This window comes from Haliotis asinina, chromosome 1 (assembly GCF_037392515.1).
Source record: "Haliotis asinina isolate JCU_RB_2024 chromosome 1, JCU_Hal_asi_v2, whole genome shotgun sequence".
Lineage (NCBI taxonomy): Eukaryota > Metazoa > Mollusca > Gastropoda > Lepetellida > Haliotidae > Haliotis > Haliotis asinina.
The window spans coordinates 81,172,142-81,197,694 of record NC_090280.1 but is presented as its reverse complement, the minus strand read 5'-3'; the positions used below and the strand labels follow the sequence as shown (position 1 = coordinate 81,197,694).

Here is a 25,553-nt window from a genome sequence, read left to right as displayed (position 1 = left end):
AAACCGTCTTTAGGTGTAACAGTCGGACGTTCCCCTACTATTCTTTCTCACCATGTCTGGTTATCAGTCATCCTAGGATAGAGTGGGAGATGGGATAACCTGGTGGTAAAAGAGTTCGCACGTTCGCCCTGGTTAAAGTCCCAACATAGAACAATTTGTGAGGTGCTCAGGCTTGCGGACTTGGTTCACACAAGTCATCGCTTCCAAATTGTGTAGATCGATGCGCATGCTGTTGATCACTGGATTGTCTGGTTAAGACTGGATTATTTACAGACCGCCGCAATACAGCCAAAATATTGCTGAGTGCGGGGGAAAGTAAATTCACTCACTCTCAGTAACCTATAGACCCGTGAAGGTCCCGGGGTAGAATAGACCTTCAGCAAAAAGGCTGACTGTGCTTGTCGTAAGAGGCGACTAACGGGATCGGGTGGTCAGGCTCACTAACTTGGTTGACACATGTCATGGGTTCCCAAAATGCGCAGATCGATGCTCATTTTGTTGATCGCTGGATTGTCTGGTTCAGACTCGATTATTTACAGACTGCCGCCATATAGATGGACTATTGCTGATTGCGGCGTAAACCTAAACGCACTCACTCACTCAGTAACCTATACCTTTAGTACCAGCAGTATCATTCTTGCTTGAAGACTGATAGTAGTTGTTTTTCCCTACTGTTAGATGGAAGCACCAAACACACATTTGTGGGTTTCAACGAAGTTCCAGATTGCGGGCTTTCCCCGCATTAAGCTGGCACCCCGTCATATCACGAACATAATAACATCTAAACTAAAACGTTTTAAGATGAGGTAAGGTGAATTGAGGTTTAACGTCGTAGTCAAGAATATTTCGCTCATATGACTACGTGCATGTGTGTGCTTGCTTGGCTGCATGTACTAGCCCACACGTAAGCTGGTTTTATAGTGCTAGTTAAGCATGACATATTATACATTATACCACTCGGGCACATTATACTGACCCCGAGACGCCCGGTCATTGTTGTACCCATTAAAGCCGAGCGTTTGGCACGGAACAAGAAGTACCATATTTTAAGGTCCTTCTTTGAAATGACGCGGTCGGGGATCGAACCCGGGACTTCTGAGCAAACGCTCTACCCACCACACCACGGAGGCAGTACTCGTTCTAAGAATGGTTAACAACAGTATATATAGGGTTTTAGGTAAGACACTTCAGATTGTCGTTTTGATAATTCTTCACCGTACGTTTTATTAATTCTAACTATACTTTTCTTCTGAACAAATTAAAGTGAAATACTTGCTAAATCAACCAAATTTAACCCATCTCAACCTCTTGGTCTTGGAGAACGCAAATGTTTCTTGCAGTGTCCATATGACAAGGACGAGGACTGAGTAGAATAAAACCAGGTGTCTTGTTTTACTTTTCAAACCGGAAAAGTCCTTGTACCATACTATCAATCAATGCGAAATAAAACTACTTGTCTTTCAAAGTAATTGTTTAATTGCATGTTACGTTAGCGTCCATGGAGGATTAAAAGGCGTTTCCACGGAAACACCAACAATCAGGTTTCCCGGGCTTTTAATTAAGAAATAAACGACAGGAGTGGGTGTTTATTGTTTAAACACTGCAAGGAGAATATGCCACTGTGGTGCTATAGCATGCAATGCTTTACAGTTTCTTCGACCCACAATTTGTAATTATATTTTAATATTGTTTTCACTGATGTAACATTATGGCCTCGTAATACTCCTTATCGACATACTGGTTATCTCGAAGTACAGATAATCCGATACCTTGCCGATGGCCAAAAGACTCTACTGTAGTAGTTCAAAGCGAGAGTGAGCTTCATTGCACTACACATAGTGGTAGAACGAATTGTATTTCTTAATTATCCTTTCTTCTGATATACAGTGGAAGCTGTCTAAACCGGCACTCATTGGGGCTGAATAAATAATCCAGTTTAGACAATGTGCCGGATTGTAGAGCTGCTGATAAATGTACAAGTCATTAGTGGGACTGAGATTTTATACTGGTGTTGACAACTTGCCGGATTGGACAAATGCCGGTTTTGGCAGCTTCCACTGTACTGGAGTAATCGTGTCATACAGATACATTTCACTAATACAAAAATACTGAGATTGGAGTTGCAGTTATCTTGTTCCAGTTATAAGAAGAGTCTTCTAAGAGAAACAGGAATCATATCATTTAAATAAACATCAAATAAATACTAGATTTTCATATCCCAACTGTATCAAAACTGCATCTACACTGCTGAGGAGTAGCCAGTGGGAGACGAACTGGAAGCCCATGGATTTTGTCGAGATTTGGATCCCGGCCTTTAAATATTAGTGTATTTATTGTACATGTATTTATATGTAAGTGAACAGTAAATGACTGTTGTGTGTCACCAGAATGTTGTTTCACATGCTATACCCATGTGGGGAATCGAACCCAGGGGTTGGAGTGAGGAGAAATCACTTAAATTGAGCCACTAAACTACGATTAAGATACGTTATGCCAAAGGATGTACATACTGGAGATTCAGCCTGTACACGATGGCAAGGTAAACCAAGGAAATCGATTAATGTTGCCAAAACATGCATTATTTATGAGCAGGACATATACAGTTCACTGCCAGAAACAGTGCCTGTATCTCACATGACAGCTGATATAATTATGCTTTGCTAGACGACGTTCAACATATGCAGGCTGTCTCACTGATGTCCAAATGTACATTTATCAAATGGCTTTGCGATTATCTGAACGGAGGTCGACTGAGGCGGAATGTATACCATTAAAAAAAAGTAGGGGATACTTCATTCTGCGAGCATACCACACGCTAGTGCCAATGTATATAACAAAAGGTAGTATATATCAATACATATTAAACATTTTAAGGGAATGGAATAAATTGTCACATTTTCCCTTAATTTCTCATCATCATCTGTTTCCTCCTTGCCTTCATCATTTGAATTATTTACCATCAAAAACTGGCTCCTGCAGTAGATATCGCTTGTGGGGGATCAAACGATATCTACATTGTAGATATCGTAACAACTGAATTGTCAGAATGCTATTTTATCATCAGTTAATGACCTCACAATGTTTTGACATCAGTAATGACCTTCATAAGTTTCACTACACCTGTAGTTGAAATATTAAAAGCTGTCAAACTCGCTTTGTCACACGTCAAACTTTCGTCTTGTTTGAGTCCTATGGCTCTGTCGATGCGGTCACGTGACAATTTAGTTGACTACGATTGGTTGTTTCTGAACAATACGAGTTTGACAACACCTCGGACGTCAAACTCGAGTTTGACAACAACGAAAGTTTGTTGGAAAAGTTGTCGAGATTAGTGATCGATCCTCTTTCTCGACAACAGTTTGACAACTTTGAAATTGGTGTTGGTGGCGAGTTGTTGGAATGTTCACACTCTCAAACCCGAGTTTGACAACTTGTTGTCAAGCTTTAGTTTGTCGTGTGAAGGTCGGTATAGAACACAGCTAACCGTGCTGTAACGTGACAAAGTTGATGGCCCCCACAAAGCAATGATATCATAAAGCTGTCACAATATAAAGATCTTTATTAATATAAAGACACTTGTCACGCCGGAGACCCGGGTTGGATTCCCCACAAACAATTTTCTGGTGTTCCCCCGCCCTGATATTGCTGGTATATTGCTAAAAGCGGCGTAAAACTAAACTCACTCACTCACTCTATTGAGTACTGCAGTGTGATATTTTTACGACACACCCATAGGACATCATTGGACATCATTGGATAAACATGCCATGTCGTTTTTTTGTGATTGGGTTTACAGAATGTATTTAAAAGAACGAGTTCAGCGTTACAATTGTATGTAAGTAACGTAAGAGAACCTCACGGAGAAAAAGCGAAATGCTTTAAGTTTTATTCACATATCAATGTCATTCTAAAATTTCTGTCTGATATTAACCATTTTTTAATCATAATGATATTCAATAAAACATATCAGCGTTCAACTGAAAGAAAGGAATCGCCCCCAATTCATTACTTGTTCTAAAAATAAATGGAAAATGTCTAGTCTGGACGCGTGGCTTCTATTTCCTTAAAAAGAGTGCTGACCGATCTAAAACACGAAGGTGTAATGGCGTCTACAGACGTCTCGGACGACGTCAGCAGTCGGATATTTCTCAAGAAATTTGTGATACATCTTCCAAAATTAAATACTCCTCCAACACCAAAACGAAAAATAGAACGACGTTGTCAGAGACCAGTGCCAGGGATTAGTAACATGGATGGAAAATATCCCGGTTCAGTCCTGGTGACTTTTAACATATTGACCCCAAACACGTGAAGCAGTTATCGAGTGCATTGTTGTACAACTCAAAGCGGGGATAATCTACACCACTTCGTAGGCTCCCTCCTCAAAGGAAAGTTATTATAAGGCTATAAGATAGGGATAAAATACCAAATCAGGGCTGATTCAATGAAAACAGTCGCCCTGAATGAGTATAATTATCATCATGCTTTGAGAGATTTTACCTTTAAAGATACTTCGTCCAAATGTTGCTAGTGTAAGTATGTTACACATGTAACGAGAAACAGTAATAGACCCAAAAAAATAGACGACATTAATTTTTTACGATGCCCACACGTGCGGTATGCAGGAAGGAACTGAAGAGCTGAGGTGACCATGGCAATTTTGGCCACTAGCCTCGGGTCAGCAGTCGTGATGAACTCTGGAGACATTATCAGCTGGTCAGCTGTGAATGATGTGATCGAAACTGATTGGAAGTGCGTCATCAGTAACAAGAGCTAACGTCAGCATTGTCGCTAACACCAGGTGTGAAGACTTTAACTTCACTTGCAGGGGCCTAGTGGTTTATGAGCTCGCCTGTTACGCCAAAGACCGGATTCGATTCTCCCTCTAGGTACAATATGCCAAGTCCTTTTTGTGTGCGTATATTGCTGCAAGCGGCGTATAACTAAACTCACTCATACTCGCTCACTTTTAATTGGCGAAATATAGTCTTCGAAATCAGTTTAGATTTGTTTCATTTATATAAAACATACACAATATTTCTTTAATGGCAAGAAATATGTATTAAACGATCCACCGTACGGTTTCGACATCATCACTGGCGTGTGTGTTGTAAACTCGTCAGTAATGTCGCTATTAATAGTTCACGACAAAACTACTTCGGCTTGTACAGTCTTGTATTTTGATGAAGGAGCAAAGCCGGAAGAGATACTACTTTTTACAGTTTTTAAGAAACTTACTAACAAGTACCTGATGCTGACATCCGGAAACGTTCAGGGAATTTGTGATTTTAACATCCGACCATAGGATCCTGCACCATCCAAGAAACGCAACTCCTCACAGCGACATTGGGCTCGAACTGTTGCTGTGACGGTTGGATTCTAGTGCTTGCACCTCCTTGAGTGGGGAAGCTGGGACGTACAATACCAACAAATCTATAGATAACAGCATCTTATATTTTACCAGTGTGACTTTGGGATAGTTTCTTGTACCGTAGCCTAGCAGGTATGTGGTTGCACATTGAAGCCCCTCCCGATAGTGATTAAATGAGTAAGTATGGTTTTACGTTTTTAGCAATATTCCAGCAATATCACAGCGGGGGACACCACAAATGGGCTTCACACATTTTACCCTTGTGGGGAATCGAACCTTGGTCTTCGGCTTTACGAGCGAACGTTATAACCCCCAGGCTACCCCACCGCCCCAGTAATGAATCAGAAATATTACCATGGCTGTTTCTTTTACTGAAATTGGCAAAGTCGAACCCAGACCAGATACATAAGGAGTGAATGTTTGAAACTTTGCGTGACTCACACTTTGGGGGTCATCATTTCCTTCCCGGCGGTTATTTAGGTCGTTATTTACTTCTGGTTATATTTCAGTACTGCGCAGGTCAGGGTAAGCAGAGGACATCGGGAATGCATAGTCACACCTGAGGCAGTACGCCGTCGGTATTTGGCCTCTGGCCACACGTCGTGAGATCATGTACAACAATAAGAATTCAGAGGCCCTATTCACAGAGCATTCGGAGCACAACGGTACTCGTAAGTTTTTGATGAACCATGCACTTACGTTTACCACTTTGTGGATTGGCACTCTGTACCTCGTTCCACAAACAAATCGTAGCGCTGAGATGATCGCAACCCCCATACTTTAACATAGACTTGCGACAGTCGTCGCATCCTCGGTATCCCCAGGGTATGCGTTCCGATAAATCTTCATTAAATGCTCCGCCCCATGAATTTATTACCTCCCTTTGCTGCCTCCGTATTCTCACAGTAGTCAATCAGCTACGGCGCCGTTACAACAGAGCTTGCCGGTGTCAACAAAGATAACATTTGCAGCAGCGAAGGTTTTTTCGCAGCGGGACTCAGGTTTGGTGGGGAAATCATACAGACAAATTAACAGGTGTGAATATTTAAAACAATATATACGAGTATATGGATTCCATCTATCTCTTTCAGAGTACACCTGCATCATTTGTGTTACCAGGTTTAATCGGTTAGATAATTTGAAAAGCGAACGTAAGATGTGATTGGTGCGCTCAACTTCCCGGCGTAAACATCTGATTGGGTGAAACTTCAGCCGGTGGAAGTGATAAATTCATCGGGCTGAGCCGTAGATGAGTCCAGGGTATAGTGGAGATTTATCGGAACGAATACCCCGGAGATATCGAGGATGCGACAGTCATAGCGCTAAGATAATCGTAACTCCTATACTTTAGCATAGACTTGCGATAATCGTAGCGTTAGTGTTACGATCGCTTTTAGGAACAACGCCCAGGTCCTAGATTTTCGAAGTTCTCTCAGCAATAAGATAGTCGTAAGGTAACGTTAATGTATGGCACTTACGACTATCTTAGCGCTAAGAGAGCCTCGAAAATCTAGGTCCTGATCAACAATTTCTGTTAAGATTCCTTTCAACGGAACAGGCAGGAGCACCAATCTTAAATTTTGGGATTTTCATAATCAGAATTCCAATACACCAGTATACACAGATACCAAAAGTATGCCATGATTACTCATGAAGGATAAAACTCCTTAAACGTTCTGTTCTTTTCACTCGAACGTTTCCAAGCAGCTGTCACAAACACCAGCAGGGGACCCATGCTGTGACGCTTCCAGTACATAACATATAATACACTTTACTGTATGAGATCCGAAGATTATAGGCTCTGCGATGACAGAAACCATGGAAATTCCTCTGGAAATCGATAGGCCTCCTCCAGCGTAAACTGAAATAAGTTCTACACACAACTCCGTGTTCAGCGACCTTACAGGGTTGGCGTCGTTGGAAGCTCCGGTAACAGTTTGAATAGAACAGGAGGTGGGGTGAGAGATGGGGCGGGGTTGGGATGTTGGGGGGTTGGGGATTGGGTGTATGGTTGTGTTTGGGGATTATGTGGTCGGGGGAAATGGTCATTGCACTCTCACATCGTCAATAGGTAGTTCGAGATTGAAATCACGCCTCGTCAATAGTCTTCATTTGATGAGAGGAAGTTTATGACGATTTGGAATTCTGCATTTCTTCACTAAAATAACACCCAGTATTTCGTATATTCAACGTTAACAAGTGGATTTAACACACTAAACTAAAACAGGCTCTGTTGTCTTAGAATGCGGTGCTGAATCAGAATCATCACTGATAGCATCACATTACCTTAGACGAACATAGATTGCTGGTTGGACGCGCCCTGTGAATGGATTGGCGTCAGTCACAAGGGCCTAGATTTTCGAAGCTCTATTAGCGCTAAGATAGTCGTAAGTGCCATACATTAACTTCCGACTATCTTAGCGCTGAGAGAGCTTCGAAAGTCTAAGCCCTGGTCGAGAGTCGATCACGTTGATAACATCGTATACAACTGTAATTGTTATGGCTAGATATATTGGTCTTTGCGCCCACCGTCGACCATCTTATTCAGTAAATCACGAAAACCAGAACTACATTTTCCATCGTTACTTTCGATAGCTTATATATTACATTTTATAATAATATTTTTTTTGCATATTTCTTTATCGTATGCAGGACCCAGCAACACGACAGCGGTCTGTGTATATACGTAATCACTGAAAAGGTATGCTGAAGATTCTTATCATGAACAGCAACATGTTACTCGCCACCATTACGAAATGCCAGCTGCAGTGAGAATCAATTAATTCAGAGACTGACACAAGTTTCAACAGTCGAGAACTCAGACACAGGGGGTTCGGTGTGCGCTGACTGCTCGCTAAAACAGAAGTATTAGTGGACTGCCATGTTCGGTCAACAGCTGGGACCTGTCTATCCCGCATAAGTGGACATGTATCAGGTTTACTGTTACTGCACGACCAGACAAAACTATTGACTGACGGGACTTCGTAGTCGGCGCAATGCACGTACAAAACTAGTCATCGTTTGACTGTCACTGCTTCGTCTGATGCGTGCCGAACCTTTGGTTTTCGAAATTATGGAATCTGTCAGCGTAAACGAATGTGACATTAGAGAGATATTTCGGATGTGGGATTTGGACATGTGGGCGAAAATGGTGAGATGTTGTGTAGCTGGTAAATATATCGGTTAGACCACCTGCGCTTTGTGTTAAACGTGTGGGTGAAAATAGTTCCGTTACATCGCGATGGGCCAACTGTACCTGGGAGAAAAGCACGTAAACACGACACAGACATTTCCACTTTGACATACCCATACTCAGGTAAACTGTTGAAACCACAAGGTCCCCATGCAGTGATTCGATAGCGCACTCACATCATCCTGACACGCTCAAGGGAAACAACTCCGTGTGACACTGCGAATGTGTCGCGGATTCCAGCTTTGGCAAGATGTACCCACGACTCCCATGACAACATCCTTGCGGTCATCCCTACTTGCATCTTCACATGTTCCGGACAACGGGGCAGCCTAGTGGCTAAAGCGTTCGCTCGTCACTCCGAAGACTCGGGTTCGATTCCCCTCATGATTTCAGTGTGTGAGGCCCATTTCTGGTGTCCCCCGCCGTGATATTATTGGAATGTTAGTGCCGTAAAATTAGACTCACTCACTCATTCTTCATACTTTATCTTACTCTTGTAACAATAAGGGAAATTCCTCGGAAAGAGCTATTCATCCTCTAGGTAAAAGTGACCATTCCTCAAGAAATTGCCATTTTAAACTGAATAAACTCACTTCAGATGCGCACACTAATTAATATGGCAAATGACTTGACAAATCATACTGTGGGAAATTGACTCTTGGCTAGTACTTGTGGTTGTGCCATGCTGAAGCAACTGCAGCAGATTCCCTGCACCTAGCAGCTCCATGTGGCTCCTGTCCGCACGGGAAGAGTCAACAATTTAGCAAACACTACCTGTCAAAAGAAACTATACACATCCATATGTCATACTTGTCTGAAGAGTTAAGACGTTATTCTAAAGTGTAGTGTTTGTGACGTAAAGCGGTGCTGTGAAATACATGCCTTCAAGTGAGTGAGTGAGTATTGTTTAACGCCGCTTCTAGCAATATTCCAACAATATTACGACGGAGGACACCGGAAATGGGTGTCAAACATTGTACCAATCAAGTAAATCGAACCCGACTTCCCCTACCGCCCCTCATCGCGTTCAAGGCTTTTGCACTTACGTTTGTTATTTAGATATAATCCTTATGTTGTTGTTTTTTTTAATTTTTAAAGCCGTGCCAAGGGTATGGGCCAGACAATCTCGTGATCAACAGCATGAACATCGATCTACGCATGTAGTATACGATGACATGTGTCAGTCAAATGAGAGAGCCTGACCACCCGTTCCTGTTAGTCGTCCTGACTTTCATCTACGTAAATGGTACTTAAATCTATATGTGGTACTTATATTTACTTAGAAGATACTTTCATTCACGTAGTATCACCCTCACTGATTTGTCTTGCACTGATTAACCCGTGAAGATCCGAGTAAGAATATAGATCTTCAGCAACCCATGCTTGTCGCAGGAGGCAATCGGGTGGTCAGGCTCGCTGAAGTGGTTGACACATGTCATCGGTCCCAATTGCGCAGATCGATGGTCATGCTGTTGATCACTGGATTGTCACGTCCAGACTCGATCATTTACAGGACGCCGCTCTATAGCTTCAATGTGGGGTAAGACTAGACTTACTCACTCACTCAACCAATAGTATTATTATACTTCCATCAACGTAAATTACACTTACATCTACGTATACGATACTTTTATCTACATAAATAATGATTGCATCTACGTATACGATACTTTTATCTACATAAATAATGATTGCATCTACGTATACGATACTTTTATCTACATAAATAATGATTGCATCTACGTATACGATACTTTTATCTACATAAATAATGATTGCATCTACGTATACGATACTTTTATCTACATAAATAATGATTGCATCTACGTATACGATACTTTTATCTACATAAATAATGATTGCATCTACGTATACGATACTTTTATCTACATAAATAATGATTGCATCTACGTATACGATACTTTTATCTACATAAATAATGATTGCATCTACGTATACGATACTTGTATCTACATAAATAATGATTGCATCTACGTATACGATACTTGTATCTACATAAATAACGATTGCATCTACGTATACGATACTTGTATCTACATAAATAACGATTGCATCTACGTATACGATACTTGTATCTACATAAATAACGATTGCATCTACGTATACGATACTTGTATCTACATAAATAACGATTGCATCTACGTATACGATACTTGTATCTACATAAACAACGATTGCATCTACGTATACGATACTTTTATCTACATAAACAACGATTGCATCTACGTATACGATACTTTTATCTACATAAATAACGATTGCATCTACGTATACGATACTTTTATCTACATAAATAACGATTGCATCTACGTATACGATACTTTTATCTACATAAATAACGATTGCATCTACGTATACGATACTTTTATCTACATAAATAATAATTGCATCTACGCGTATACGATACTTTTATCTACATAAATAATGATTGCATCTACGTATACGATGCTTTTATCTACATAAATAATGATTGCATCTACGTATACGATACTTTTATCTACATAAATAATGATTGCATCTACGTATACGATACTTTTATCTACATAAATAATGATTGCATCTACGTATACGATACTTTTATCTACATAAATAACGATTGCATCTACGTATACGATACTTTTATCTACATAAATAACGATTGCATCTACGTATACGATACTTTTATCTACATAAATAATGATTGCATCTACGTATACGATACTTTTATCTACATAAATAATGATTGCATCTACGTATACGATACTTTTATCTACATAAATAACGATTGCATCTACGTATACGATACTTTTATCTACATAAATAACGATTGCATCTACGTATACGATACTTGTATCTACATAAATAACGATTGCATCTACGTATACGATACTTGTATCTACATAAATAATGATTCCATCTACGTATACGATACTTTTATCTACATAAATAATGATTGCATCTACGTATACGATACTTTTATCTACATAAATAATGATTGCATCTACGTATACGATACTTTTATCTACATAAATAACGATTGCATCTACGTATACGATACTTGTATCTACATAAATAACGATTGCATCTACGTATACGATACTTTTATCTACATAAATAATGATTGCATCTACGTATACGATACTTTTATCTACATAAATAATGATTGCATCTACGTATGCGATACTTCTATCGACGTAAATAATGACTGCGTATGCGTATGCGATACTTTTATCAACGTAAATGATACTTACATCTACGTATACGATACTTTTATCTACGTTTCATCTATGCATGGTGGTACTTTCATTCACACAGAAGATACTTCTTTCATCTACGTAAATCATTCTTGCATCTACGTAAACGATGCTATACTTCTACCATCTCAAACATCGCCGAACAAAAATATATTGGAAAAAATATCATTTAACCCAAAATATTTTTTACGTCAAAGAATAAAAACATTGCAAACTTATGGATCAAAACACAACTATTACACCCGTGCCAAAATACGCGACAATCGGCAAACAATCTGTCACGTGTCTAGCCACCCAAACACATGGATGCAAGCTCATATGCCAGGCATTTTGATTGTTTTACCCGGTAAAACAATATACCCAATATAGTAAAAATCAATAGTTACGGAATGTGAGTCGGCAATGTAGGGAGTACCGTCATAGTGTCAGATCGACAAAATCATGTTAAGAAAAATAAATAAAAAGAAAAAACCCAGTCTTCCTCACATGGCAAGAGTATGATATGGTCTTCCCTCGGTGTATCGGTAAAATATCGGACACAGAGAACCGTTATTAATGAATCACGTGGGCTGGCATTCCAGAACTGTCCAGACACAGGCGTTTTTGCCAATCACTGGACTAATTGCCCGCTGTCATGTCATCAATTAGGCATCGATCATAGTTGGTCATCGATTAGTGTAACGTGATCCACCTGGGTCAACTCCCTTGAGAAATCGAACATGATTAGACATTTTTTCTCAGTACACTGCTGCTCAAAATAAGGTTCCCTCGAACGATGAAAGCGACATGACAGCGACACACCATTTTATGTTTCTTGGTGGAAGTGAATGATGATATTCTAGAGATATCACAAGGAAGTCAGACACACTCAGATTCAAAATAACATAGGTTCAACTGAATCCCTGCTTTCTTGTATTCCACATTTTTCAGGAGAAGATCCTGCAGCATGAGCGTGAGAGGCGTGAGGAGAGACTGTCAAATGCCCGTGGCAACGATGTCTGGGAGTTCAGGAAGGAGGCACCTTGGGACTGGAACGCCCCAGTTATCAGGACCCCACAGCCAGGTCAGACCACCATTCTTGGCAAAATACAGGAAACACACACATCACAAGGAACAATATCACAAACTGAGAAACAGAGTATGTGCGTTGTGTCATGATGGAAATGATTCAGCAGAAATTAGTTGCCATGGCAACTATCACATTAATTATTACCATGGCAACTATCACCAACTGAGATACAGAGCATGTGTATTGCGCGGTGGATATGATTCAACAAAAATTAGTTACTATGGCAACTCTCACTTTAATTGTTACCATGGCTACTGGAAATGATTGTTTAACATTGTGACCTATGGATGCAGCTGTTGATTGAAAATTCATACAGATTATGACAGGAAACGATGATTGATTACTTTGATATTCTTGCAGAGATGGAACGATGACCATGGTAACAATGATGGAAGTGAATGATGATATAGCATGTCAGTAGGTTGTGTGTGATGTGTGACCAAGGATTATAGTTAATAAACATATTTATTACATTACAGCTTACAATCTGTCACCTCTGTGCGTCTATGGGTCAAAGACAAAGGTTTGGTGAGTGTGTGAGTATGATTTTACTTCACTCTGCTTTTAGCAATGTTCTAGCGATATCACGGCGAGTGAAACCAGAAATGTGCTTCACACATTGTATCCATATGGAGAATCGAACCCGGCCTAGCTTAGGCGTGAGGAGAGAAGGCTTTAACCACAAGGCTACCTTAAGATATGGGTGTACGGCTCCTTGTACAAGTCTGAACTCATGCCATTCACAGGAAAGCTGTAGCGCAACGTGCTCTCAAATTTGCAACTTCATATATGTAATAATAACACACGTAAAATATATTTAACTTAACATTTTAAGCTCCACTCGTGGCATATCAAATCGATCTCCGCCTTCATTACCCAGCTTCCGGTTCAACAGAGTTTTTTTCTCTTTGCTGCGCAAGTCTGTTTGCGCTCCAGTTTGCCCACGTGCCAGTTTTTATAGCAGTTTTATCCCCTTAAAGCCAAACACCTCGCATCATCGTCATAATCATCACCAAGGTTGCAAGTATCACACTTTTTGTCTTTTGGCTTTCCGCGTTCCCAACACGTGCCTCTTGCACCTGCTGTGTCATAGTGTCCCTCTGATCTATGCTCACGCTATCAACCGCATGCCTAAGGAAACTCCATAACGAACACCTGTCATTGTGTAGCTGCAGTATTTCCGATATCAGTGTGAACCCGCCCACTTCCTCCACAAGACATTACATTCTCGTTTCGCCATAACCACAGATTAACAGTTCCATCGCCATTATTGACAAATATCCCCAGGTAATTGTTAACTATGCTCCCACTCCTGTTTAAAGATCCGCATGATAAATACTATTCCGGGAATAGCAGCAGAATAGCACCAGGGCGTAAACTCCGTCACCTTCACCCCCGTACACCTCGTCCATGTCGACAACGACATTTATCATAAAATCCCCCTTAATGCGACGCTTGGAGTACTTGTTAAAGACGTCGTTGTCGTTATATCGATTCTACGATTACGTTAACACCGTCGTGTCGTCTTCCATGCCGCGCGACCCTTGCCAATTCCTCCGTAGTGCCGGTATTGTTCACACAAAACGCCAGCAACAAATCCCCTTCATGGAGCTATAAGAACCCATATCTGACTGCAAAATGTTCACTTAAGAACATTATCGTTATTGGCGTCTGAGAGGTCACCATGGTAACGGTCCCGGCATGTACCTCGACGAAGCTAAACAACCCCATCAACCAAGACAGCGCCACCTATTGACGAAATGAGAACCTGAAATGAATACTATATGTTCCAGCTATGCTGGTAGAATGACTTGGTGATGCAAATTGCCAGCATGGGTATTGTTAATTGAAAACTTTACTGTCTTTGGTGTTGAGTGTGATGAAACAGCTTTTCCCTCAGTTAGACACTCGTTTAAATTCATGTCGATACGTGTGTTTGATATTGTTTTGTAAATGTGTTATGAAGTAGTCTGGAATGGTTTTGTCTCCTGGTGAGTAATTATGGATTTGTTGTACTTTCAACAATATTGCAGCCATGTCCGGCGCGGAACACCAGAAATATGCTTCACACATTGTATCCGTGTGGGGACAGGAACCAGGGTCTTTAGCGTGACAATCGAACGCTTTAACCACAGGGCTAGTCCACCGCCCTTTATGTGTACTGGGTAACATGAAGCATAACCTAAAAGCCCGTCGGCTGACAGGGCGTGAGTATTGTATTACGCAGCGTTTAGCAATATTCCAGCACAAACCGAAAAATAATTCTCATTAATAATTTCAGAATTTCCTCTTGTGAAAGTGAAATATGTGAAACTATGGTTACACTAAATTCCAATTACTTATTGCATAACGAAATGGTATTTACAAATGAATTTTATTTTTAGGGTTTAAATAAATCGTATTTCTATATTTTATGTGGATGTTTAGGCAGCACACTATAAACAACGATGGTTGCACTAAATCCCAAGTTCTTGTTTCATAATGCTTTTTACAAATCAATCGTATTTGTATATTTTATGTGGATGTTTAGGCAGTATATCGTTAAGTCAGACGTCACAGACTGCCCCAGTTGCTGGAACTTGCGTTCTTCAATACAGTTCACTCTTCGCCAGTTTCGCTGCTGCCAGTGTCGCATAGTCCTGGTTCATCTCAATTTGGCACGTCGGCGTTGGTACGTCAACGTCATGCCCTTGAAAGGTCGATTGGCACGGGGACCATGAATAAGGAGTCGTCTGGCCACAGTCAGACCAATGACGTCCAGTGACGTAGGCTGATGACGTTACAGTGACGTATCGATTCCTCAAGTGAAACAGATGCATGTACCGGTCCTCGTTTTGGGTAGTGACCTTCAGTTTACCACTCTTTGGCCTGTCTGCAGTGCTGCTAGTCTGTAGACGTGTGACAAGAATTCCGAGGATGGATTTGCAGCATCCCACGGACCTAGCCACATGCTCTTGAGTCCGTTCCATCTGTACGAAACCGATTGGTGTCTCTTTCTGCTGTGTTGTTAAACGAGTCAAGAGAATAAACCTGGTTAGCTTTTATACCCTAATTTGACACGGGTAACTTTGTGCACAGTTTCCGTTGTATTTGTGTAAATTCGTGCAAGTGTTCTTTGGGAACAGACATGTTGTGTTCGAGAGATGTGTTTTTCGCTATTTGTAAACAGACTGACAATTATTTTGACAATTCACAGTCGTTATTTTCTCTTTGGTGGTGTTTTTCTTTGCCTGCTACTTTCGCATAGTTCCAACAGAAGCAGGTTTCCAGGTAGTAGTGTAACAACCAAGCAGGCAACAAGATTTAAAATGTGTGTATGCGTGCGTGTGTCGAATATACATCAGCAGAATTGTTAGGTTATAAATATACGCAGGAATATACTTGTATATCATCGTTTCGTAGATTAATACAATGATAATGTATACAAGAGTCAAGGGAGAGTGAAAACTCGGTGGCAGTAAAGGTTACTTTCAAAGTACAAATAGAACAGATGAGTCTTTAAGAGGCACTTGAACTCTTTCAAAGAATGGACCTCTTTGAGAGGGTCTGACAGTGAGTTCCATTTATTTGCAGCTGCAACACTAAATGACTTGTAACCAAAGGAATGGACATGCATACGAGGTCACACAGGTATGACGGGGGCCATATTGTGACCACACTGACATGCGAGGGTGGGGAGTTTAAAATCCACTTTCGTAGCTATTGGGTGTCAGTGTAACATCTTACAGGTTGTTCGACTTGACCTGAGCTAGTCTACATATGCGTGGCCCGGGAGGTCAAATGGCACAAACGGCTCGTCGACTGAAATAGTGGACAGAGAACGTTGTTAGGTTGCATACATGGACACGTTACAGAATGTGTCCCTGGAAACAACTCTTCTGAAAAAATCTAATCATTTCATGATGCCACTGAATCGTTTTTACAGTCATTAGCTGTTCTAGTTTGGTCTACTAACTTTACAACGTAAAGTCATTTCCTTTCAGAATCCGACTCACTGCTGCTGCTTGCAACATGACAGCCCGAATAGGGAACATGAAACCATCTGTAGCTGATTGTTTGAAGAACGCTAGGACTGACGATTTCTCGACACTGAGATGTCAAACGGCGATCTTGTCTCGGCTGTTCAGACATGTTGACAATCACCTGACAAAGGCCTACCAGTTGTGACACGGTCATGCAACGCATTAGCATTCACTTGATCAGGTCAAGTTTAACAGCCTGTAACCACAGGTGTTAAGTGCATTCTTGAGGGAGGTCTGGCGACTATTCTCGCTGCTTGATTTTGCACTTTTTGAAGCTTACTGAGGAGCCTAAAATATCCTTAAGAGATTTAAAAGGTAGTCGTGTTACGTTTATAAATTCGTGATAATCACCGATACAGTAAAGATGGAAGGAGGTGCGGGAGGGAGGATGGGAAGGGGGAGCAAAGGACTGCGATTCCCCAGCTCACATGCACCCCAATTAGTTAGGAGGCAAACCTTGCTGGCTGGGTTTCAGCCCGATGGAATCGGAATAATGAACAGAGGTTGTTTTCCCGGTTTTATATTCACTGATTTATGTACGCATCAGAAGCTCGGGTACTTACAAGTCTTGAGGTTAGGTCAGAATGTCGATGTTGGTCATTGAAAACGAAAAGGGCAACAAAGCATAAATGTGAACTCGACATGCACCCCTCCCCATGGCTCCCCTCATCTACACCAGTTCTGCTTCTCCTTCCACAGCCTCTGTCCTTCAAGTAAGTGTTATACGTCTATCATTCTCCTCCATCAGATCAAACCCCATGTCATCACCTTTCACAGGAACATCTACTTGCACATGATGATTGCGAAACGCCAAACGTGGTGGTGCCGGTTTAGCGGTATAGCTCAAGACTACACACGTTGTGTCAATGTCTCGAGGTGGAAATTTTTATGAAGAGTTGCAAACCAACAATTTTCCGTTTGATTGGTTCGATTGTTCAAATGAATGGAGCAGGGAAGGATCGTGTACGATTGAACAGAGCGAGGGGAGAGTTGCATGTATTCTCTCTCGATTTCTTTGGTTAAGAAATGACAGTTCTTCGAACTGCAAAGGACCAGTTTCCCCCACCTTGTAGATTAGACGTTGGTGCATTGATTAAACGATGGTGCTTTTCATTAGATACTTACTCTTTGATTAAACGTTAATGGCTTGATTAGATGATGGTTCATCGATTAGACTTCGTGCAATGTCACTTTGATTACAGGCTGACGTTTTGCTTCGACATTTACCCAAAAATAAGTTCAAGAAGAATGGGCATAGTTAAACAAATATATAATAGTTAGACATTGACGTATTGAAAAGACAGTGTTGGCTTGATACAAAATTTGATTTTGCATTAGACAAAAAATGTAATGATTAGGTATTGAGGCATTGGAAACACATTGATAATTTGATTAATGCTTAACAAGTATTAGATGAGCCAGCGCAGTGAACGCGTTTGTGACAAGCAGGCGGGACAAGTACTCTGGACGAATACACTTGGTTGCTACAGGTAGATTGGCGAATAAGCACGTGCAATACATGCTGACCGTGGCGTGAAATCAACACGGCTACTGTTTAGCACATGTCTCGTAGGGCGATTTAGTTCAGCAAAACACCATCACATGATTAGCACGAGGAAATTGAACTTTTCAATATTTAGACGACAACCTGTTTCCTTTTTGCTTCAAATGGAATGTTCTGGAGGGCGTTCCCATATATGCAAATGGGGTCATTTGTCAGGTCGTGGCTCATCTAATACTTGTCAAGGTGTTGGCGTCGATACATTGGTTAGAAAATGATTGGTCACTGCGTTGATTCTACACATGTATTGAAAATCATTTGTTTGTTCATGTTATCAAGGTGGCCTATATGTATCTCATATGTATGGCCCTGTAACTACTACATACCATGGTACCCTACATGCATATCATATGCATGGTCCTGTAACTACTGTATACCATGGTGCCTTTTATGTAAATCATATGCATGGCCCTGTAACTACTGTATACCATGGTGCCTTTTATGTATATCATATGCATGGCCCTGTAACTACTGTACACCATGGTGCCTTTTATGTAAATAATATGCATGGCCCTGTAACTACTGTACACCATGGTGCCTTTTATGTAAATAATATGCATGGCCCTGTAACTACTGTACACCATGGTGCCTTTTATGTATATCATATGCATGGCCCTGTAACTACTGTACACCATGGTGCCTTTTATGTATATCATATGCATGGCCCTGTAACTACTGTACACCATGGTGCCTTTTATGTATATCATTATGCTTGGTCCTGAAACTATCATATGCTTGGTCCTGTAACTATCATATGCTTGGTCCTGTAACTATCATATGCTTGGTCCTGTAACTATCATTATGCTTGGTCCTGTAACTATCATATGCTTGGTCCTGTAACTATCATATGCTTGGTCCTGTAACTATCACATGCTTGGTCCTGTAACTATCATTATGCTTGGTCCTGTAACTATCATATGCTTGGTCCTGTAACTATCATATGCTTGGTCCTGTAACTATCATATGCTTGGTCCTGTAACTATCACATGCTTGGTCCTGTAACTATCATATGCTTGGTCCTGTAACTATCATATGCTTGGTCCTGTAACTATCATATGCTTGGTCCTGTAACTATTATATGCGTGGTCCTGTAACTATCATATGCTTGGTCCTGTAACTATCATATGCTTGGTCCTGTAACTATCATATGCTTGGTCCTGTAACTATCATATGCTTGGTCCTGTAACTATCATATGCTTGGTCCTGTAATTACTGTTTACCACGGTACCGTATGTGTATACTGGACAAACATAGTTAGGGATATGTGTATTTTTTTTCAAAGTATGAATAATGATCTATTTATTCATTGACACACTAATAAAATGTCAATCCTAAAATCCCCAATTTACTTTGTCCAGTGTATATCATACGCTTGGTCCTATAAGTACTGTATACCATGGTCTTGTAACTTTTTGCCATGGTTTCGTACCTGTATACCATATTCCTTGACTTGGGTCCCATGATCCCTCAGCGAAATCTGATAGTCCGGCTCATTCATATGTATACATGTATACTAAGGTTTCATAGTACCAAACCGCCAGGGGATGACTTCATGCATATTTTTTATAGTAAAGTACATTGGATGTGAATACCAGGCACATATCATTAGGTTTGATATTGATTCGTCGGGCCGACTTAAAGTCACTTAAAGTCGCTTTACATATATTTACAGGCCGCTTCATTCAGTGGCTTCGGCGATGTCAGTCAGTTTCTTGTGTGCAAATTATGCACAAGGGACTTGTAACGCCAAAATGTTGTTATGACCCGGAAAGAGACAGCGTTTTTTGTCAGAGTTTTGCTTTCCAAGCCCCCTGTGGAAGCATGAGCAGTCTTGGTGAACTCTACAAGCTCCTGTGCATGTAGGAGCGGTCTTATTTTTGCTCTACAACCAAGAGTGAATGTATGAATGGTCTTTTGTTTGCTTCACAACCAAGAGTGAATGCATGAATGGTCTTTTGTTTGCTCTACAACCAAGAGTGAATGTATGAATGGTCTTTCGTTTGCTCCACAATCCCCCGTGAACGTATGAACGGTCAAGATACACATGCACATACACAAGCAGTGATATGCTTTCCTTTCAGCTTGAATCAGTCCAAAATATACTAAAATCTCCAGGTCCATTGACAATGAAAGACTTCCTGAAACATTTCGATGATCAAATGTGACGCTCAAACATATTATTCAGCTCATGTTGATTGATGCTGTGACTACGGGAGACCATGGAAAACAATTCACAGCATGAAGATTGAGCTCCTGTCAGCATTCCCTGTACCTCTGTACGAATGCATTTCATGTCTATCTCAGTAGGAATGCAGTTCATTTCTACCTCTGTGGGAATGTATCCCATTTCTACCACTGAACGAATGCAGTTCATTCGACCTCTGTAGGAATGCAGTTCATTTCTACCTCTGTGGGAATGTGTGTCATTCTACGTCTGGAGGAGTGCAGTTCATTTCTACCTCTGTGGGAATGTGTGTCATTCTACGTCTGGAGGAGTGCAGTTCATTTCTACCTCTGTGGGAATGGAAGTCCCTTCTACCTTTGTAGGGAAGCATGTCCTTTCTACGTTTGAGGGAAGGCAGGTCCTTTCTACCTCTGTAGGAATGTATATCATTTTTACTTTTGTTGGAATGTTGGTCACTTCACCTTCAAACTTGACATGCCTTAGAAATCAGTTTCACACCATGGTCATTCACTTGGGGATGAAGGCAATCTTCAGCGTTTGCGCGGTTTAAACTTGCACATTTCCTACTACAGTAAACCACCACAGTGCGAAATTCATTTCTTAAATATACATCTAATGTGTATTAGTAAGTGACATCAAATGCGGTTTAACGTCATACCTAGAAACATTTCGCTCAAATGACGACGTGCATGTGTGTATGTGTGGCTGCTTGTTTTACAGTGATAGTTCCATAAAATACCATGCCGCAGTTAATACTGACATAATAATGACTCCGAGCCGACCGGTCCTTGTTGTACCCTTTAATATTGAGCGCCAGGCAAGAACTAACAAGTAACATATGTTTAACGTCTTTTGGTATGACGCGGCCACTTATCGCACCCCTGACCTTTCGCTCCAACCACTACACCATGGAGGTGGTCGTGCTGGATGAATCGTACGGACTTAGTATATTGTATACTGATAGCACGTGATCTGATATACACCGGCTGGAAGTGGTCTAATGAAAAAGGAGAATATTGGTTTTACGTAATTCCGTCAGGACCTGTCCTGATGCATGATGCGATGTTTGTTTGTCTCCGTTTTCGCTTTTGTAGTTTCACGCCGCACTCAGTAAATATCTATCAATTAATGTTCGCGTCTGAACCCGACAATCCAGTAATCAACAGCACGAGCATCCATATACGCAATTGGGAACATGACGTGTCAACCAAGTTGGCACATATGACAACCGAATCCCGTTAGTCACATCTAAGATGCAATGTATATTTGTATGGTGATAGGTAGTCCACTGAGCCAAAATCCGAACTAAATAAAAACAGTACATACATGGTACTGTTATATACATATACTGTATTTATTCCCAAATCCAATGATGCGCCAATGACATGTGGAAAAGATATCTGCCTCACAGAAGGTTGTCTTATATTGAATCTACAGTTCAACAGTTGATAATATAATTAGATGTTCTGTTGGCAGTCAGTTAATATCACAACTGCTTCAGTTCATAAAGTTTTATGTTTTCAAGTTTTATGCTTTATGACCAAAACCATGCAGACCGAGGTCATCAACTCAACTCACTACAATGGGAGTGATTTCCTTTGTCGTTTGGCAATAAACCAATAGATAATTTGTTTCATGAACCTGTCCCTGATTCTCCACAAACCCTCAAACCATGGCTATATTTGTGATGAATTATGTAAATACCATTGACCCTCACCCTGTTCACGATATCCACATACGTCACGTATTTTAAGGCCCCTACTAACCTAATTGGGGCACTGGGGAGTGTAATGACCTTGACCTATTCGCGAATCAAATGTTATCTTGCAACTATTAGATATAGAACTAACGAGTGAATATGATCATAATGACCTTGACCCTACATTTGACCTTGACCTTGTACTAGTTCAGTTACACAAGAACCTCCATGATCAGTTTCTGACTTTCTCCCTCTGAAGCAGTCCTTCTCTGTTCGCCCTTCCCTGGTGATGCCTCCCGTTTCCGGAACACACTGTCAGCAGACTGAGACCGACGTGTCCTCGGTGGTATGGGCGGTGGATTGGAACTCTCTCTGGGTCCACCCATGACCCATGACTTTGGTGGTCTTTCTGGTGGTGTGTCAGCCGGTTGTCTGGCTGGTCTACCCCTTGGAGGGAGAGCTGGCGGTTCATCACCACAGTCACCCGGTTGCTTTGCGTCGTTCGTGAGGGATTTTCCGTCGGGGGAAATACTATGGCTGGTCGATTGAAGCTTTAGGGGTTTTGGTGGACGTGCTGGAGGTTTCGGGGGGCGGCTACAGAGTGGGGTTGAAGAGGTTTCGGGATGAAATGATTCTTCATACGTGGATTTATGTATTGTCAAATGCGATGGACGTGACGGTGCTGATAGAGAAGATGTCCGTGGACGATGCTCCGGTCGAGTACAATCCGAGTCATTCTTGATGCTGGCAATGGATTCCGTTGGACAAGGGTGTGCTCTGATTGGAGAAGACGTACGTTGAAAGTGGAATCTCTTCGTTGGCGGTGTTTTAGACAGTGATGATTGTTCATTGTGACCAGGTTCTTGGCAAACAGGCAACACTGTTGGATGGGGCGGTTCTAAACGAGATGGCATTTGGTGAGGACTGTGCGCATTTGTGTTTGTGTCCAAGCTGTAGTCACGTGAGGGTGTGATGTCGGAGAGTTCCGTTAGACGTGATGCAGCAGCCGGAGAAGCTGTTCGTTGATGAGAATGGTCATTCATCTTTCCTCTTGATGAACACACAGAATTGGAATGTTTTGCCACAGTTTGCCATTGTTGTGGTCTGTTGGGAGAATGTTCATGTACTGTGTTAGTACGGCTCGAGGAATGTTCTGATGTAAAGTGTGATATGCGTGGAGGTTTCGACCACCATTGGCTATCTTCACTTGCGTAATTACGACACTGTTCTATGACCCTATCGTTTGGGCCATTCTGATTGTCAACAGCGATTTTAAAAGAAACACCACGTTGAATACGGGACTGGTTTTTGGCTGGATCGAATTCATTTAGACGTCTGCGACTCCTTGATCGTTCCTCCGGAATATAGCTAGGCACTAATTCTATGGGAATATCAGTGTCATCAGCAGTTTTTGTTTCATTAACGAACTGATGTTGTGTCCAACACGGGGAGTGAGCAAGTGATTCCCGTACATCATGCCTGTATCCAGAATTCGAGGTGGACTCCGGAACGACCTCTGGAGGGTGTTGCAGGTCATTGTGTTGCTGGATCAAGCCACAGGGTCTGTTTTCTTTCTGTAAAACGTGCGGCATGACATCAGCAACGGTGAGAGAGGAGGTGTTTTGTTGACGATGTCCATGTCCCGTGCTTGTCCTTTGACGTCGTTGTGAGGACGTTTGTGGTGATGGCGGTGGTCGGCCTGTATGACGTATCTGTTGTCGCCCTCTAGACCGTCGATCTCCATCACTGACGACATCTGGAGCAGAAAAACAAACACTTAAGTGAGTGATCGTTGATGAAATAATATCCCTACCTGGCAACATGGACCCGAAGGATTTGTTTGTTGTTGCAACTTGTTTAATGCCACAGTTAGCAAATTTCCAGATATATGGCCGTGGTATGTAGATAATCGGGTGTGGACCAGACGATCCAGTGATCAGCCTCATGCGCATCGATCGACGCAGTTGGGATACGATGGCATGTGAAAAGCATTGGGGACAAGTTCTTTCAAATTCTCAAACCCCTCTCCACATATATTTACAGTCACTAATTACATCACAAGAAATTATTAGAAACAGAGAAGGATTGAAAGATAGCAGAGTGAAATGTTATAATACAGAAGGTGTATAGACAGAAGACTACTGGAATCGTTTAGATTTGCACATCCGTTGATGCACATTTATGTACTGATGCACATTTATGTACTGACGCACAGTTAGTGTGGCTGACCATCCTGTTAGTCGCCTCTTCCAAGCATTTGCCCCGGGCAACTCTCATGTACGAAAGATGTTAAAAGATGATAATTATTGTTGCCCTGCCTGGCACTTGGTACTGAGAGGATAAAACAAGGGCTTGGCCGCTCGGTGGTCGTATAATGTGTCTAAGTGAGGTATCAATGCTATATTGCGGAATCGTCACTAAGTGAACTGAACACTCAGACACCCAGGCACACACACACACACTAACACACAGAGACAAATTTACGCTCAAACAGTGAAATGTAAATAATACACGATATTTTGAACAGGCAGGTGGTATGAAAATCAATATTTTGAGGCTTCACAGCCGAGGCTGCTAGATTAACCATCAAATCGTCTGTGGTATGAGTTTATACGGCAAATAAGTACAAATAAGTATTAATATTTTAACATTAGAAAAAGATTCTGTTTCTCTTATGAGAATGAACCTGACTTTATAAGAACATGGTTGACCTAGTGCGTGAATTTGACGCAGAAGTTAATAAGTGTGCCAAGGACAATGTAATGAACGCTCTTCAATTACTTGAAAAACTAGAAAATATTACTCGGATTAAAAACACATCACATTTTGTGTTAAAACGTAATGTGCACTGAATGCGGGACAAAGGGCATGCTAAAGGGCTATGATTGATTTTTTAAGCGTGTCTGCTTCAGGAAATCAAGAGGTTGATATCATGAGCACCGATCTACGCATTTAGGCATAACCAAGGCAGGGAGTCTTGCCTCACGGTCCGACAGTCGAATGGAACTAGTCATCATGTATTGCCTGACACTGTTACAGAATAAAGTTCTACAAAGTTAATGTATACCTTACCTTCATACCTAGGTAGTGTTCGAGGCTGTCTTCGTGCTAAGAACTCAGTGTCGGATACTGTTTGTCCAGGTTTTACCACTGCTTCAAACTGGTCTCTGTTTCTAATGCTCGGATCGCACGATCCGGA

General features: G+C 41.4%; 2 protein-coding genes across 2 annotated transcripts in view; both read right to left on the bottom strand.

Annotated features, from left to right (window-relative positions):
- Positions 1–25,553, bottom strand: part of LOC137276206 (TP53-regulated inhibitor of apoptosis 1-like) — a 447,953-nt gene that overhangs the window by 207,522 nt on the left and 214,878 nt on the right. The gene's annotated exons all lie outside the window — the stretch shown is intronic.
- LOC137276239 (uncharacterized) lies at positions 22,567–23,397 on the bottom strand. The gene has a single exon (XM_067808214.1). The coding sequence runs from the start codon at positions 23,395–23,397 to the stop codon at positions 22,567–22,569; it is 831 nt and encodes a 276-aa protein (XP_067664315.1).

Coding starts and splice junctions, on each gene's coding strand:
- LOC137276239 (XM_067808214.1), bottom strand. CDS start 23,397: ATGAATGACCATTCTCATCAACGAACAGCTTCTCCGGCTGCTGCATCA.